The 17,500-nt window shown below is 49.5% G+C and overlaps 1 protein-coding gene across 1 annotated transcript in view; it reads right to left on the minus strand.

Moving 5' to 3' along the window:
* Positions 1-788: 788 nt before the first annotated feature.
* Positions 789-17,500, minus strand: part of tecpr2 (tectonin beta-propeller repeat containing 2) — a 45,087-nt gene continuing 28,375 nt past the window's right edge. Inside the window, exons 17-21 of the mRNA XM_084451287.1 lie at positions 15,772-16,005; positions 3,788-3,936; positions 3,039-3,180; positions 1,462-1,611; positions 789-1,038 (exon numbers count right to left, since the gene is read on the minus strand). Of these exons, the coding sequence (XP_084307413.1) occupies positions 884-1,038; positions 1,462-1,611; positions 3,039-3,180; positions 3,788-3,936; positions 15,772-16,005 (830 nt within the window). The 3' untranslated portion in view covers positions 789-883. The remainder of the gene's footprint in view (positions 1,039-1,461; positions 1,612-3,038; positions 3,181-3,787; positions 3,937-15,771; positions 16,006-17,500) is intronic.

A 17,500-nucleotide genomic window follows, 5' to 3' on the forward strand; every position in this document is an offset into this window, starting at 1 on the left:
TAAGACTTTAATGACACATGAATTAAAACCTGGCCAATGTTAAGTGACAAGTGACAGAAGGGTGGGGGTTCCGGGGGCGTGGGGAGTAGATCTTGTTGAGCTGGTCATTTTAAAAGTAGCTCACAAGCCCAAAAAGTGTGGGTACCCACGGGGATGGAAATGTCTTTGTTGGTGACTGTTGGCGTTGGTTGGATGGCTGGACAGCTGCATTTTGAACTCACTACATTCTAGACTATGCTACTAGCCAAGACAAATAATACTCGTGATTGCTATAGCTCAAACTCGTAAATCACCTGATATGCTCTTTAATGATGGTGTAATGTGCGTTTTCGGGCGTGTTAGTGTGATAAGAGATTTGAACACATCTTTACGTGCAGTTTCGTGTGTAATGGCGGATTGTTTTCCGTAGTGTGATTCAGGCCTTAATTCCCTGCTCCATATATACACCCATAACACCAACCCCTAACACCATAACCGTGAATAAAACACCATAACAGTGAATAAAACACCATAACAGTGAATGACACACTATAATAGGGAAAGCTTTTCCCCCCCAGTAGTGAGGATGTGATGTCATCTGTACATAAAAAACCTGAAGGGAGAGAAAATACCCATGATGCACTGCAGTATTCCCGTGTCTCTTGATGTAACTTTTCGAGTAGCTTTGACGAAGATCGTTGAGCTAGTGAGCTAGTGACAGAGCCCGTAGCTGTAGAGCTCAGGGGGCCTTACTGCAGTGCCTGGGTATATTCTCTCCCATCGTTGATAATATCTAGTACCCTGCAGCTGGATAACTGTACACATGGCTGTACATCGAGTCTCTGACCAACCAGCTTCCTTGGATCACCTCTGACCTCCAGGAAGTAGTCAGAGTGTTCTGGGTCTAGATGACCTCCCACTCGTCCTCCAGGTCGTCGGTGCTGGGGGCCCCGGCGGGGCCGGCGGGGGGCCGGGCGGCGGAGTGCAGCAGGGTCTTGGTGAGGCGCTGGCTCAGGCCCCCGGACGTGCTCACCGCCCACAGGTCATCCTGGGCTGTGACTGAGGGAGGATGGCAGAGCGTTACAGGGGAACGGAGCAGCAGTCAGTCAGCGGTCAGCAGGGGTCAGGATCTGGAGCGCAGAGCGCCGGCCGTACATCAAACAACACGGTCAACAGGAGCCACCACAGGTGCGCTGCAGCAGAACCTGGTCTGGACCCTGACCTGACCTGACCAGAACCTGGTCTGGACCCTGACCTGAACCTGGTCTGGACCCTGACCTGACCTGACCAGAACATGGTCTGGACCCTGACCTCACCTGATTCAGCGCAGCCCGGTGGTCTGGGTCTGCTAAGGTCCTGTTACAACTAACCCCACTGCTAAGGGCGTTACTGAAGTACACCTAGTCACTGAACAAAGACCAAAAGACTGGTAATTTCAGTCTGGTCACCCATAATCAGAGGTTCCTTCCCCCCTCCTCTCACCAGTGAAGCAGTGGACCAGACCGGGGATCTTTTTCCAGTAGTCTCCAGCAGCATTCTTGTCAGAGACGCCGTAACGCCGGGCCACCTCCCCATTGGGGCAGCGGACCCACACCGTCCTCATGCTCAGCACCAGCTGACCAGCCTGCAGCCCTGCACGCCCGGAGCAGAGAGGGGGAAAGGAGGGAGCAGAGAGGGGGAGAGGAGAGAGGGGGCGAGAGGAGAGGGGGGGAGAGGAGAGGGGGCGAGAGGAGAGAGGACAGGAGAGGAGGAGGAGAGGAGAGGAGAGGAGGAGAGGGTGTATAGAGGAGAGAATGTATAAACAAGGGTGTATTTCTACCTGGAGGTTTGGTGGGGACATTCATTGCGAGCGTGTGTAGCGTGAAAGTCTCTTTTTTTGCACTATATGAAATAACTAGAAAAACCGCATAGCGGCTAAATGCCTCCGCCCAACAATGCAAGTTGCAGTTAATCTAACTAACCCTAACCCTAACTAACTGCTAACCTAACCTAACCCTAACGCTAGCTAGCGAATGCTAGCTAGCGAAAGCTAGCATTAGTGTTAGAATTAGCGTTAGCTAGCTAGCATTAGCTAGCATTAGCATTCAAAAGTGCCTTTTGTGATGTCACGGTGACCTTGGCCTTTGCCATTTGAATACCAAAATCTAATCCAATTAATCTAATTAAGTCCAACTGGACATTTTGGCCAAATATGTACAAATTCTGTCAAGCCGTTCTTGAGATATCATGTTCAGCAAGCCAAAAACACATTTTGTGAGGTCAGTGACCTTGAACTTTGACCTTTGACCCCCACGGTGAACATTTGTACCAAAGGGGAAGAAATTCCATCAATGCGTTCCTGAGATATTGCCTGGCGAAGGCATAAATAAAAAAGCAAACATTTGAGCTACAGTTAGATCTGATTATCCTGATGGCTGGTTCTTCAACCTCCTGAACCGATGATCATGCATTTGGCCCACATGTGCACTTGCTGCATACAAACTGATAATAATCAATAGGGTTCACGAGGTTCAACGTACCTAAACATTACATGTCTGGTTTGTTTAGCCTACTAACGTTATTCAATTCAGTAGGTGAGTGAGCCTCGTCATGGCTCAAATCTTGTCGCGTTTGCAATTGTAGGCAAATCGTTGCCGTTAATATGGGATTGTCCCGTATTGAAAAATAAAATGCACATTCAATACTGAATCAATACGAGATGCAAGGATTTTGCATATTTATGTGCACAGACCTGTAGTGTTGACAGAGGCTCTGAGCTTTGTAGCAGCGCAACCAAATTCAACCATACAACCAGCCTCTCACACGTTAGCAAGAAACGGCAAACCAATCCTATTGGCAATATTGGACTAGTGAGGCGGGACTAATAGAGAAGGAGATCTGTTAAGTGTTTGTGTATCAAATTACTGCTGGGGACAATTCAGTAGTCTCAGAATATTGAAGGAGACATGTCCCCAGGGTCCCCCCTAAATTCTAAATGTAGAAAGGAGAGGAGAGGAGAGGGGAGTGGTAGAGAGAGGAGAGTTGAGGAGCATCTGTGTGGAGGAGAGGAGGTGCTGTACCTGGTACGTGCTCCCAGGCGGTGCCCACGGGCATCTCATCGCTGATGCCGGTCCTGACGTGGACGCTGCCTCGGTTGTCCAACGCCCACAGCATGCGGTCGTTAGGGCTGGTGTGAACACTGACCAGGTGGATCCCCACAGGCTGCAGAACACAATAACCTGTTTCATCTTATACACACAAGAACCTGCTTCATCTGATACACACAAGAACCTGCTTCACCTGATACACACAAGAACTTGCTTCACCTGATACACACAGAACCTGCTTCATCTTATACACACAAGAACCTGCTTCACCTGATACACACAGAACCTGCTTCACCTGATACACACACAAACCTGCTTCATCTCTGATACACACAAGAACCTGCTTCATCTGATACACACAGAACCTGCTTCATCTGATACACACATGAACCTGCTTCACCTGATACACACAAGAACCTGCTTCATCTCTGATACACACAAGAACCTGCTTCATCTGATACACACAGAACCTGCTTCATCTCTGATACACACAAGAACCTGCTTCATGTGTGTTCAGGTGGTGTTAAGCCCTGGTGTACGTGTTCAGGTCTGTGTGTGTTCAGGTGGTGTTAAGCCCTGTTGTACGTGTTCAGGTCTGTGTGTGTTCAGGTGGTGTTCAGCCCTGGTGTACGTGTTCAGGTCTGTGTGTGTTCAGGTGGTGTTCAGCCCTGGTGTACGTGTTCAGGTCTATGTGTGTTCAGGTGGTGTTCAGCCTGCGGTACCTGTTCGGGAGGTTCTATGCAGATCCAGGCTGGCAGCATCATGCTGGGGTTGAGCGGCTGAGTCCCGACCCGGAAGTAGACCATGCCGTAGAGGTCACACGCCCACACGTTCTGGCTCCCGCACGACACGCTGGCCAGGCGCACTTGGCCTACAGACGCACACACACACAGCACACACACATAACACACACACACGCGCACACACACACAGCACACACACATAACACACACACACGCACGCACGCATGCATGCACACAAGCATACGCGCACACACATACACACACACACACATACGCACACACACACACACAAACAAACAAATGCACACACGCACACACAACACACACCAGTGTCAGTCCGGACACAACACTTAGTGAGTATACAGGGGGCGGGAGGGAAGACTGACCGTGATGTGTGTGTGTACAGTAGAGATGTAACGGTATGAAAATTTCACATCGCGATTATAGTGACCAAAATTATCACGGTTATCAGTATTATAATGTCAGTGTTATAACATATCAGTGTTAAAATATGCTGAAAAAGGAAAAAAAAAAAGTTTTATATTCAAAATCATAAATAAAATTAGCAACACTAAGCACTTTTTGTTTTCATAAACATTAAAATAATGCGTCTTGGAGACTGCTGCATAAGTCAAGGACAACTTTGACTGATGCTGGACAGTATTTACATATCTTATTTAGTGAGTTTTTCAAAGCACGGTAATCAAACAGGATTTTAATGATAATTTTATAGTGATAAATGTAATCAAATTGTATTGCGATGAATGTAATCAAATTTTATTGCGGTTTATCACTATATCGGTTATCGTTACATCTCTAGTGTACAGTAGTGTGTGGTGTTCGGTGTGTGTGTATGGTAGTGTGTGGTGTACATGTGTGTTTGTATGGAAGTGTGTGGTGTACAGTGTGTGTACGGTAGTGTGTGGTGTACATGTGTGTGTGTACGGTAGTGAGTGGTGTATGGTGTGTGTGTCTACCAAGCCCCCAGGATTCGAAATCTAAAGTGAAGGCCTATTGAACCGCGCCATCTTGGCTAGATTTGTAGTCATTTGGCTATTTCCGGTGACTTTTGTACTTGCGCAGTTGAGCTTTTCTGTCCGACGCGCGTCCACGAAAAAGTTCACCTTTATGTGAAATGTAGACGCACGTTCCCGGCTCTCCCCGCTTTGATTTAGCAATGAAAACCGGCTTGCATATTAACCTGTTTTTGTCAAATATATCCATTGGAGAAATTATTTTTTCATCCAGGCATCTTAGTTTTAACAGGTTAAATATAACTGAACATGTTTTGTTTGCTAGTAGATGGTATTCATTCCGTTCGCGATAACGTTATTGCAGCCAGGCTAAATTCCTCCAGGGAGCCAGTGACCGGCGAGTTGAAGAGCTTCACTCCCCGCCAGCAGGAGCTTTGGCCACTGCTACCGCATCTCGGATAACCCGCTGAGTTCGTGGCTGCTATTTCACATTCGCCCTTGATCAATCGAATCTTATCTCCGTATAAATACACATTAAGCCTATATCGCCTTATTCACCACAAAATATGTTTCAATCTGAGGTTATTTTCATAGATAGATTTAGCCTAATTTTTGATAATTTACTGCCATGCAGGCCGTCTGCGCTGTCCCCAGCACCACCTTAACAGAGGAAGTTTGAAATGTCTAAATATTCCCAAGCATGTATTTCCATTCGTAAATCACATTAGCTGACCTGCCCGGACAACTGCATCTCATCCGATAAACATAGCCTATGAACAATACATCCATGATGGCAAGCCAGAAACGCAGACACAAGTTCAAGTACCACAAATAAAGGTAGCCTATTAATTCTAACATCAACGGGGTCCCGGCTAAAGTCTTTTAATACCATCCATCGTCATCCGCTTATCCGGGGTCGGGTCGCGGAGGCAGCAGTTCCAGCAGGGAGCCCCAGACATCCCTTTCCCTAGCAGCATCAACCAGTTCTGCCTGGGGAATCTTTAGCCGTTCATAGGCCAGTGCGGATGTTTAATCAAATGTGTTAATGAAAATGACCACAAAAAAGGAGAGTAGTCAAAGCACACCGCTCAAAAAGGGCTTAATACATACAACAAACTGATCAGGCTAATCATTTTTTAATGAAAATGACCACAAGACAACCTCTTGTGCATAGTTGAAATGGTAGTGGGATACGGTGATAAACTGGAGTGATCATTTGACAGCAATTATTAGTCTTTTCCAGGAATGGACAGAAATGGGATATTTTTAGAATAACAGTAATTTATTCACATACAATGGAAAGGAGTTGATGTGTAGGCATAAAGATGAAACGATACACTGAGTTTGGGTGTTTTCAGTCAACTTTGGCGTTGACCGCTTCTAGCTATCGAATGGCCGACTGGTGTAAGATGGATAGCCTAACGTTAGAGAGATAAATGTAGGCTATGGTTATGTTAATAAAGCTAACAATGATGTTGTAACATGCATGCAGCACTGCCGATCTGAACGATTGATTCATTATTACCATGGATCGGTATTGGGATTGATCAAGGGCGAATGTGAAATAGCAGCCACGAACTCAGCGGGTTATCCGAGATGCGGTAGCAGCGGCCAAAGCTCCTGCTGGCGGGGAGTGAAGCTCTTCAACTCGCCGGTCACTGGCTCCCTGGAGGAATTTAGCCTGGCTGCAATAACGTTATCGCGAACGGAATGAATACCATCTACTAGCAAACAAAACATGTTCCGTTATATTTAACCTGTTAAAACTAAGATGCCTGGATGAAAAAATAATTTCTCCAATGGATATATTTGACAAAAACAGGTTAATATGCAAGCCGGTTTTCATTGCTAAATCAAAGCGGGGAGAGCCGGGAACGTGCGTCTACATTTCACATAAAGGTGAACTTTTTCGTGGACGCGCGTCGGACAGAAAAGCTCAACTGCGCAAGTACAAAAGTCACCGGAAGGCCAGAAAAGCACAACTGCGCAAGTACAAAAGTCACCGGAAATAGTCAAATGACTACAAATTTGCCAAGATGGCGCGGTTCAATAGGGCTTCATTGTTGATAGCGGTCAGTGAATGGAGTGGCTGTATCCAGTTCTATTAATACATCCATGGTGTCTACGGTAGTGTGTCATGTACGGTACATGGAACGTCATTGCGTCAGATATTCATGGATCACGTAAACAAACCGAGTACATATGCTGGCTTCAAGACAACTACTTTAGCTAACGTTAGCTAGCAAAACAGATGGCTAGCTAATTTCGCCGGTAAAATAGCTGTTAAAGTCCACACATTGCTATAATCAGAAAGACATATATAGAATACAAACATATATTGCACAATCACATCAAATTACATGTTAAAACGTCAACAAACAATAATAATAATAATTAAATTCTTATAGTCAACGTTACATGCCGCCATGTTGTGACGTCAACTCGGGGCTCGAAATTATACCCGAGTTCCCGACTTGTTATCCCGAGTTGGACGAGCGTTCAATTAGTTTTTCACAAGTTGGAGGTCGGGAATTCCTGAGTCCCGAAATGTCTTGAAGGCACCAATAAAACGGTCAATAATTTATCAACAAATATGGTGGGCGTTGAAGCGACAGTTATTTGGCAACCTAGCTTAATGGTTTGCGGACATTGTAGCTAAATCTGTTGATGGGAAAAATATATATTTTTAGCAGATATCTTGAACTAGCTATCGGTATTGTAACCCTAACCCGTGATAGCCAGTTAGCTCACGACAGCAGCTTCCATAACATTAACTTTAACTGTCGGTGGCTAAAGCAGTTAGCTAACATTACAACGATTCCTGTAATTATTTGGATGATGTTGGTTCAACTTCTGTTTCTCGGGCATAAACGGAAGCAAACTCGCATTAGCTGCAAAACAGCTAGAGGAATCATCGTAATGTTAGCTAACTGCTTTAGCCACCGGTAGCTGCCGTCTTCTTCTTCACATCTTCTCCTTCGGTAAAACATGATAGCGTTGCATTGTACTATACGGGAGAAATTATAGGGTACATCGTATGTTCACTAGAAATCAACGTGAATTGTGGGTATTTTGTAGTGGACTATATAGTGAATGAAATTAACCGTTGAGAATTCGAACACTACAAAAAAATGGCGGACACACTATATAGTGCACTATATAGGGAATAGGGAACCGTTTTCGAACACAGTTAGGGTCAACAAGCTGCTCTGTACAGTCCCTGGTTCCTATGATATCTCCAGCTCCCCAGGCCGGGCCAGTACGTGATCCTCTGATATCTCCAGCTCCCCAGGCCGGGCCAGGCCTGTGATCCTGATATCTCCAGCTCCCCGGCCCAGCCAGCCCTACGTGACTGCTGCCAATATGTCACCCTAATCTCCTCCAGATTACACCTCCGCACTATCGACATGACCTCAAAACTGAGGCTGTGTATGTAAGTGTGTGTGTGAGAGAGAGAGAGAGAAAGAGAGAGTGTGTGTAGATATGACCAAGTACTGTAGCAAAGATCCAGGATAATACACTTAACAGAGGAAGAGAGCGTTCACACACTAAGGACAAGAACAGTACAAACATACCGTACATACAGTACCTGTCACTTGCTGTCACCCATTATCGTTTGTGTGTACTGTGCGTGTGTCTGTATGTGCGTGAGTGTGTGTGTGAGTGTGCGTGTGTGTGTGACTGCATGCATAGCCCAGAGTGACCTCATTGCTATGCCTGCCATCATGTCAGCAAGCATTCCTGCTGAGACCTGTCCCTGACCGTCTCCTACCTAGACCAGTCACCCAGCAGACCTCTGACCCTCTCCTACCTAGACCAGTCACCCAGCAGACTTCTGACCCTCTCCTACCTAGACCAGTCACCCAGCAGACTTCTGACCCTCTCCTACCTAGACCAGTCACCCAGCAGACTTCTGACCCTCTCCTACCTAGACCAGTCACCCAGCAGACCTGGCCCTGACCCTCTCCTACCTAGACCAGTCACCCAGCAGACCTGGCCCTGACCCTCTCCTACCTAGACCAGTCACCCAGCCGACCTCTGACCCTCTCCTGCAAAAAAAAAAACTAAAAGCAGGACAAATAGAATACAGGAATAAGAGTTACAGTGCAGTATACTTATAAACATAACTCCTCTTAGAAAGCAGTGGCAAACTGAAAAGTCTTCTGGCTTTTTTAAAAGAACCAAGAGTTGCAGCAGACCTGCAGTTTTCTGGAAGTTTGTTCCAGATATGTGGCCTGATAAGGCCCAGTCTTATCAGGCAGCGGTGAGCTTCTCTGACACCTGTCCACACTTAACCCCTTTCCACCACCCCCAACCTGCTTCTGCTTCTGGGCCGGTGCCACTTCACAGCTGGTTCAACATGCAAAGCTTCTGAGAAGCGGTTTGCTCTTCCACGGGCCAGAGAGCAGAGAGTCCCTTCATCACGCCTCTGTTCATGTCTCCAGCTCAGACAGCTCTCTCACAGCAGACAGACAGCTCTCCCACAGCAGACAGACAGCTCTCCCACAGCAGACAGACAGCTCTCTCACAGCAGACAGACAGACAGCGAGCCCACAGCAGACGGACAGCGAGCCCACAGCAGACGGACAGCGAGCCCACAGCAGACAGACAGACAGCTCTCCCACAGCAGACAGACAGCTCTCTCACAGCAGACAGACAGACAGCTCTCCCACACAGACAGCTCTCTCACAGCAGACAGACAGCTCTCCCACAGCAGACAGACAGCTCTCTCACAGCAGACAGACAGCTCTCTCACAGCAGACAGACAGACAGCTCTCTCACAGCAGACAGACAGCTCTCTCACAGCAGACAGACAGCTCTCTCACAGCAGACAGACAGACAGCGAGCCCACAGCAGACAGACAGCGAGCCCACAGCAGACAGACAGACAGCTCTCCCACAGCAGACAGACAGCTCTCTCACAGCAGACAGACAGACAGCGAGCCCACAGCAGACGGACAGCGAGCCCACAGCAGACAGACAGACAGCTCTCCCACAGCAGACAGACAGCTCTCTCACAGCAGACAGACAGACAGCTCTCCCACACAGACAGCTCTCTCACAGCAGACAGACAGCTCTCTCACAGCAGACAGACAGACAGCTCTCCCACAGCAGACAGACAGCTCTCTCACAGCAGACAGACAGCTCTCCCATAGCAGACAGACAGCTCTCTCACAGCAGACAGACAGACAGCTCTCTCACAGCAGACAGACAGCTCTCTCACAGCAGACAGACAGCTCTCTCACAGCAGACAGACAGACAGCGAGCCCACAGCAGACAGACAGCTCTCCCACAGCAGACAGACAGCGAGCCCACAGCAGACAGACAGACAGCTCTCCCACAGCAGACAGACAGCTCTCTCACAGCAGACAGACAGACAGCGAGCCCACAGCAGACGGACAGCGAGCCCACAGCAGACAGACAGACAGCTCTCCCATAGCAGACAGACAGCTCTCTCACAGCAGACAGACAGACAGCTCTCCCACACAGACAGCTCTCTCACAGCAGACAGACAGCTCTCTCACAGCAGACAGACAGACAGCTCTCCCACAGCAGACAGACAGCTCTCTCACAGCAGACAGACAGCTCTCCCATAGCAGACAGACAGCTCTCTCACAGCAGACAGACAGCTCTCTCACAGCAGACAGACAGCGAGCCCACAGCAGACAGACAGCGAGCCCCGGCAAGCCCAACTCATGTCAGATGTGTCATTTGCATTTAGACGGCACCAACAGCGTCTCTCAGCCAGGAAAACTGGTTGAACTGTGTCAGGAGCAAGCCGCTGGAGCGCTGCCACAGAGCTTTATAATACCGACTCAGAAATGAGATAACCTACAGCTAGGCTGGGCAGGACTCAGAGATGAGATAACCTACAGCTAGGCTGGGCGGGACTCAGAGATGAGATAACCTACAGCTAGGCTGGGCAGGACTCAGAGATGAGATAACCTACAGCTAGGCTGGGCAGGACTCAGAGATGAGATAACCTACAGCTAGGCTGGGCAGGACTCAGAGATGAGATAACCTACAGCTAGGCTGGGCAGGACTCAGAGATGAGATAACCTACAGCTAGGCTGGGCGGGACACAGAGATGAGATAACCTACAGCTAGGCTGGGCTGGACTCAGAGATGAGATAACCTACAGCTAGGCTGGGCTGGACTCAGAGATGAGATAACCTACAGGTAGGCTGGGCTGGACTCAGAGATGATATAACCTACAGCTAGGCTGGGCTGGACTCAGAGATGAGATAACCTACAGCTAGGCTGGGCTGGACTCAGAGATGAGATAACCTACAGCTAGGCTGGGCTGGACTCAGAGATGAGATAACCTACAGGTAGGCTGGGCTGGACTCAGAGATGAGATAACCTACAGCTAGGCTGGGCTGGACTCAGAGATGAGATAACCTACAGCTAGGCTGGGCAGGACTCTAGGCTACTGTGTTCAGTATCTTGCAAAAGAGACTGTCTCAATTGGCTTTTGCTGGTGAAATAAAGGCTATAAATAAATGAATGAGAATGAGGCCATGTGTCCAGAGGGCAGCAGTAGGGCCCTGGTGCCAGCTGTTCTCTGGGGCCCAGTCAGTAGGGCCCTGGCGTCCCTCAGGACAGCTGTTCTCTGGGGCCCAGTCAGTAGGGCCCTGGCGTCCCTCAGGACAGCTGTTCTCTGGGGCCCAGTCAGTAGGGCCCTGGCGTCCTGAGAGACAGCTGTTCTCTGGGGCCCAGTCAGTAGGGCCCTGGCGTCCCTCAGGACAGCTGTTCTCTGGGGCCCAGTCAGTAGGGCCCTGGCGTCCCTCAGGACAGCTGTTCTCTGGGGCCCAGTCAGTAGGGCCCTGGCGTCCTGAGGGACAGCTGTTCTCTGGGGCCCAGTCAGTAGAGCCCTGGCGTCCTGAGGGACAGCTGTTCTCTGGGGCCCAGTCAGTAGGGCCCTGGCGTCCCTCAGGACAGCTGTTCTCTGGGGCCCAGTCAGTAGGGCCCTGGCGTCCTGAGAGACAGCTGTTCTCTGGGGCCCAGTCAGTAGGGCCCTGGCGTCCCTCAGGACAGCTGTTCTCTGGGGCCCAGTCAGTAGGGCCCTGGCGTCCTGAGGGACAGCTGTTCTCTGGGGCCCAGTCAGTAGGGCCCTGGCGTCCCTCAGGACAGCTGTTCTCTGGGGCCCAGTCATTGGGCCCTGGCGTCCTGAGAGACAGCTGTTCTCTGGGGCCCAGTCAGTAGGGCCCTGGCGTCCTGAGAGACAGCTGTTCTCTGGGGGCCAGTCAGTAGGGCCCTGGCGTCCTGAGAGACAGCTGTTCTCTGGGGCCCAGTCAGTAGGGCCCTGGCGTCCTGAGAGACAGCTGTTCTCTGGGGCCCAGTCAGTAGGGCCCTGGCGTCCTGAGGGACAGCTGTTCTCTGGGGCCCAGTCAGTAGGGCCCTGGCGTCCTGAGGGACAGCTGTTCTCTGGGGGCCAGTCAGTAGGGCCCTGGCGTCCTGAGAGACAGCTGTTCTCTGGGGCCCAGTCAGTAGGGCCCTGGCGTCCTGAGAGACAGCTGTTCTCTGGGGCCCAGTCAGTAGGGCCCTGGCGTCCTGAGGGACAGCTGTTCTCTGGGGCCCAGTCAGGCGGAGGTAGAGAACACTGAGGAATGATCTCTACTGGATGTAAAACCTCTACACACAGGTGCGCTATGACTGGTTGGTTCAACAACAACAACAACAACAACCAAGACGACATCCAGAACCACAACGATAACAACTCTCGACATAAACTTTGGTTGAATGGCTTTAAAAAAACGGATTGACTGATTGATTTGACGCTGTCCAATAACAGTCCCTGATGGGGGAGGGCAGCCCTTGCTGCTGATCTGTGTGAATATCCCAGGGATTCTGCAGCGCTCCAGAACACGATGCCGGCTCCTCCCCTGTGAAGCGCTGTGACCCGGAGCCCGGATGGATGTGTGGGAGACAGCGTGTCCCCAGCCTGGGGAACCAGGACAGTCATGTGGCTGAAACTGAGACGGGCTAAAACCAGACGTCCCTCGGCAGCAACACCCCCCACACCCCCACATATCCGGTTACCTTGTGATGTATACACACACACACACACACACACACACACACACACACACACACACACACACACAGACACACACACAGACACACACACAGACACACACACACACACACACACACACACACACACACACACACACACACACACACACACACACACAGCCCAATACGGCAGGGACTCAGCTGCTGCAGTTACAACCAGTCCAGCTATTTACATCCCACTTCCAGCAGAGCCTAAAGAACACCACATACACACACACACACACACACACACACACACAGCAAACTACTAATTAACAAAAACACACATAAACACCTACAACCACAAAGAACCAACGCCCTAATAACTGACATCACACACATAAATAAACAACACTGAATGACAGACAGACCCTAGTGATCAGGGAACAGTCACTTCTACAACACAGACCCTAGTGATCATGGAACAGTCACTTCTACAACACAGACCCTAGTGATCATGGAACAGTCACTTCTACAACACAGACCCTAGTGATCATGGAACAGTCACTTCTACAACACAGACCCTAGTGATCATGGAACAGTCACTTCTACAACACAGACCCTAGTGATCATGGAACAGTCACTTCTACAACACAGACCCTAGTGATCAGGGAACAGTCACTTCTACAACACAGACCCTAGTGATCAGGGAACAGTCACTTCTACAACACAGACAGACCCTAGTGATCAGGGCACTGTGGAACGGGCGGGGCCAGGTCTACAAACTGGGTTTAGCTTTATTAGTCATGCCATTCCCATTACAGCTATATTCTCTGAACTGGTCTGACAGCATCCCAACTGGACATCTGCACATCTCCTCATGCCCGTGTTTAAATCCCTTTGTCACAAAACAAAGGTGTGAATTAACCAGGCAACCAGCTGGACCTCTACGGGTCTCTACTCCATGTTTGGTTCTGTGGAGTCCGGTCCAGCCTGTAGGGCCGTGGCGTGATTGGACGTCGTGGTCCTGTGACTTGCAGCAGGCCACACAGAGGAACTGTACATTCCCTGCCTTGAACCTTGCTCGAGGACCTGATTACCACACAGCTCTTATGCAAGCAGCCCAGCACCTGTCAATAGACAGAGAAACACCTCCTAAAGACGCGGGGGGGGGGGGGGGGGGGGGGACACATGAGACCGGGGGCCCTTCTTCAGGGCTGCTGAACACACCACTTCTCTCTGTCTGTAGTGCTCTCTCTCTCTGTCTATCTCTCTCTCTGTCTCACTCTCTCCGTCTCTCTCTCTCTCTCATCTTCTCTTTCTGTCTCTCTCTCTCTCCGTCTCTCTCTTTCTCTTGTCTTCTCTCTGTCTCTCTCTTTCTCTTGTCTTCTCTCTCTCTCTCTCTGTCTACAGACTGACCTATCAGGAGAGGAGAGGAGAGGAGAGGAGAGGAGAGGAGAGGAGAGGAGAGGAGAGGAGAGGAGAGGAGAGGAGAGGAGAGGAGAGGAGAGGAGAGGAGAGGATGGGACAGGGATTGGAGAGGAGAGGAGAGGAGAGGAGAGGAGAGGAGAGGAGAGGAGAGGAGAGGAGAGGAGAGGAGAGGAGAGGAGAGGAGAGGAGAGGAGAGGAGAGGAGAGGAGAGGAGAGGAGAGGAGAGGAGAGGAGAGGAGGGACAAGACAGGAGGGAAAGGACAGGACAGAGATAGAGAGGGACAGGGACAGGACAGAGATAGAGATCGAGATCGAGACGGACAGGGACAGGACAGAGATCGAGATCGAGAGGGACAGGGACAGGGACAGGGACAGGGACAGGGACAGGGACAGGGACAGGGACAGGGACAGGGACAGGGACAGGGACAGGGACAGGGACAGGGACAGGGACAGGACAGTCTGACTGAGGATGGTCTGACACCTGAGCCTAAGGGGACAGCAGGACAGTTCACCGTAGCCAACGGCCATATTAAAATATGTGACATATGCAACCTGTAACTGACACCGGCACACAAGCCGACATGTGACATCTAGGAGAGCGTCCCAGATACGCGAGGGGGACCGGTCAGGACACACAAACATGACCTATGTTTAGCTGGCCGCTGATCTGCTGCCATCAGTGAGGGGACCAACTAAGATGATGGCCCAGTTCTTTGTGCGTGCGTGTGTGTGTGCGTGTGTGTATGTGCGTGTATGCGTGCGTGTATGTGTGTGCGTGTGTGTGTGTGTGAGTGAGTGTGTGTGAAGACCTACTGTATATCTAGTGGGTCAGAATATCTAGTATATAACATCACCAAACATGTAAATGCAGATGACAATATATCTCACCCCCAGGTTAATTTATTATCGCTACAGCAAGTTCATAACCCCACCCCTCCCCCTAGGTTATGCATATACATATGTAGAGCATGTTCATAATCCATCCATACCAGTATCTTATCTTTATACTGGATAGATTGGTACTTCTTGTGTGATTTGTTATTGTGTATTGTAGTTTATCTGTAATGAGCACATCTCGGAGCCAGTAGCAACATTTCACTGTGACTGTGCACTGTACATGTGCTGAATAAAGAATGTGAATCTATTCTCTCCTAACTACCCAGCTCAAATGCGTAGATCAAATCGATACATACTCCTAGTATGTGAGAGTATGTGAGAGTATTTGAGAGTATGTGAGAGTATGTGAGAGTATGTGAGAGTATTTGAGAGTATGTGAGAGTATTTGAGAGTATTTGAGAGTATTTGAGAGTATTTGAGAGTATGTGAGAGTATGTGAGAGTATGTGAGAGTATGTGAGAGTATTTGAGAGTATGTGAGAGTATGTGAGAGTATTTGAGAGTATTTGAGAGTATGTGAGAGTATTTGAGAGTCTGTGAGAGTATGTGAGAGTATGTGAGAGTATTTGAGAGTATGTGAGAGTATGTGAGAGTATGTGAGAGTATGTGAGAGTATTTGAGAGTATGTGAGAGTATGTGAGAGTATGTGCAGGCGTGCTGGTCACCTAGCTGGCTGAGGTCCAGGCGTGTCCAGGCCATGCCGCTGGGGCAGGCGGGGGTCAGGGTGCGGATGTGGACCCAGCCGTGGAGGTCCAGGCCCCAGAGGGCATCGCGGCAGGCGGCCAGCTGGACCAGCTCCACGTCGGGGGGGAGCTGCACGGTGGATGGCCTCAGCTGGCCGTCCTGGTCCCACACACAGAAGAGGTCCCTCCGACTCTGCCCCAGCCACAGGAAACTACCTGGGGACAGGAGAGGACAGGACAGGACAGGGTCAGAGCACGTCCCTCCGGCTGGCTGTGAACGCGGCTCTACTCAAGTATTTAGGTTCACTCCGAGCGCGCGGGGGTCTCTGCCTTGCGCCAGCGCCCCTATCGGTTTGTTTGAAGTAGCACTTGCGCGTAAAGTTAACATTTTCGGCATTATACACGTTTCTACGCAAGGACGCATAAACGTCACCTTGCGTAGCTTTGTGTAGCTTGTGTAGCTCGCACTAGCATAGCTTGCATAGAGTATGAATGGGCCCTTATTCAAGAGGGACTTTGTCAAAAAAGTTATCCCACACAACTTCCCTTCTCCGTTCCCTACACAGGCTCCCTGTAGCAGCTCGCATCCAGTTTAATACCCTGGTACTCTACCCTGGTAGAGGGCAATGAAAGGAAAAGCCCCCTCCTACCTCCAGGACATGGTCAAGCCCTACACCCCCTCCTGACCGCTACGCTCTGCTACCTCGGGTTGCCCCGTCACTCTGAGGCCCCTGCGGTCAATCAACACGGTAACGGCTCTTCTCTGTCCGGGCCCCGCAGTGGTGGAATGAACTGCCCACTGAGGTCAGGACAGCAGAGTCGATGCCCATCTTTCACTGCAGGCTCAAAACTCACCTCTTCAAGAAGTACTACCACGATCCTCCCTCTTAAAGGACAATGCTCGTTTTTGACAACCTGGACCTTATTAACGACATATTATAAGACGTTTGAATCACCGAGATCACTTTGGTGTAGTTCGGAGGCCTGTAGAAGAAATTTAAAATCCAGCGCGAGCCAGTATATCCATGTAATGGCGGTGTAGGGGCACTGAGAATGCAGTTTCTAAAAATCTATTTTCTGCCGCGAAACGGTTGTTTTCATCAATCTGTCTTGATGAATCGCTAGTTGTGCTTACATAGAGAGCATAGGCCTATTGTGGTATTTCACATGCCTCTGTAATATGATCTTTAGAAACGTCTTTAGACACGAAATAGCTTCCTCACTTGCTCCAGTACGCATGCGCACAGCGTGCTGGAGCAACGATTGCGCGCTGTGCGAATGCGTGCTGGAGCAAGTGAGGAAGCTATTTCGTTTCGAAAGACGTTTCTAAAGATCATGGCATGTGAAAACCACAACAGTTATGCTCTATGTAAGCACAACTAGCGATTCATCAAGACAGATTGATGAAAACAACCGTTTCGCGGAAGAAAATAGATTTGTAGAAACTGCATTCTCAGTGCCCCCACCACCACCATTACATGGATATACTGTCTCACGCTGGATTTTAATTTTTTTCTACAGGCCTCCGAACTACACCAAAGTGATCTCGGTGAGTCAAACGTCTTATAATATGTCGTAAATAAGGTCCAGGTTGTCAAAAACGAGCATTGTCCTTTAAGCACCTATTGCATTTTTAGTTTGCTACTCTTGCACTATCTTCAACACTAGATTATGCTCTTAGTCACTTGTTTTAGAAAGAGATTGACTTCTT

This window comes from Borostomias antarcticus, assembly GCF_949987555.1.
Source record: "Borostomias antarcticus genome assembly, chromosome: 16".
NCBI classification, from domain to species: domain Eukaryota; kingdom Metazoa; phylum Chordata; class Actinopteri; order Stomiiformes; family Stomiidae; genus Borostomias; species Borostomias antarcticus.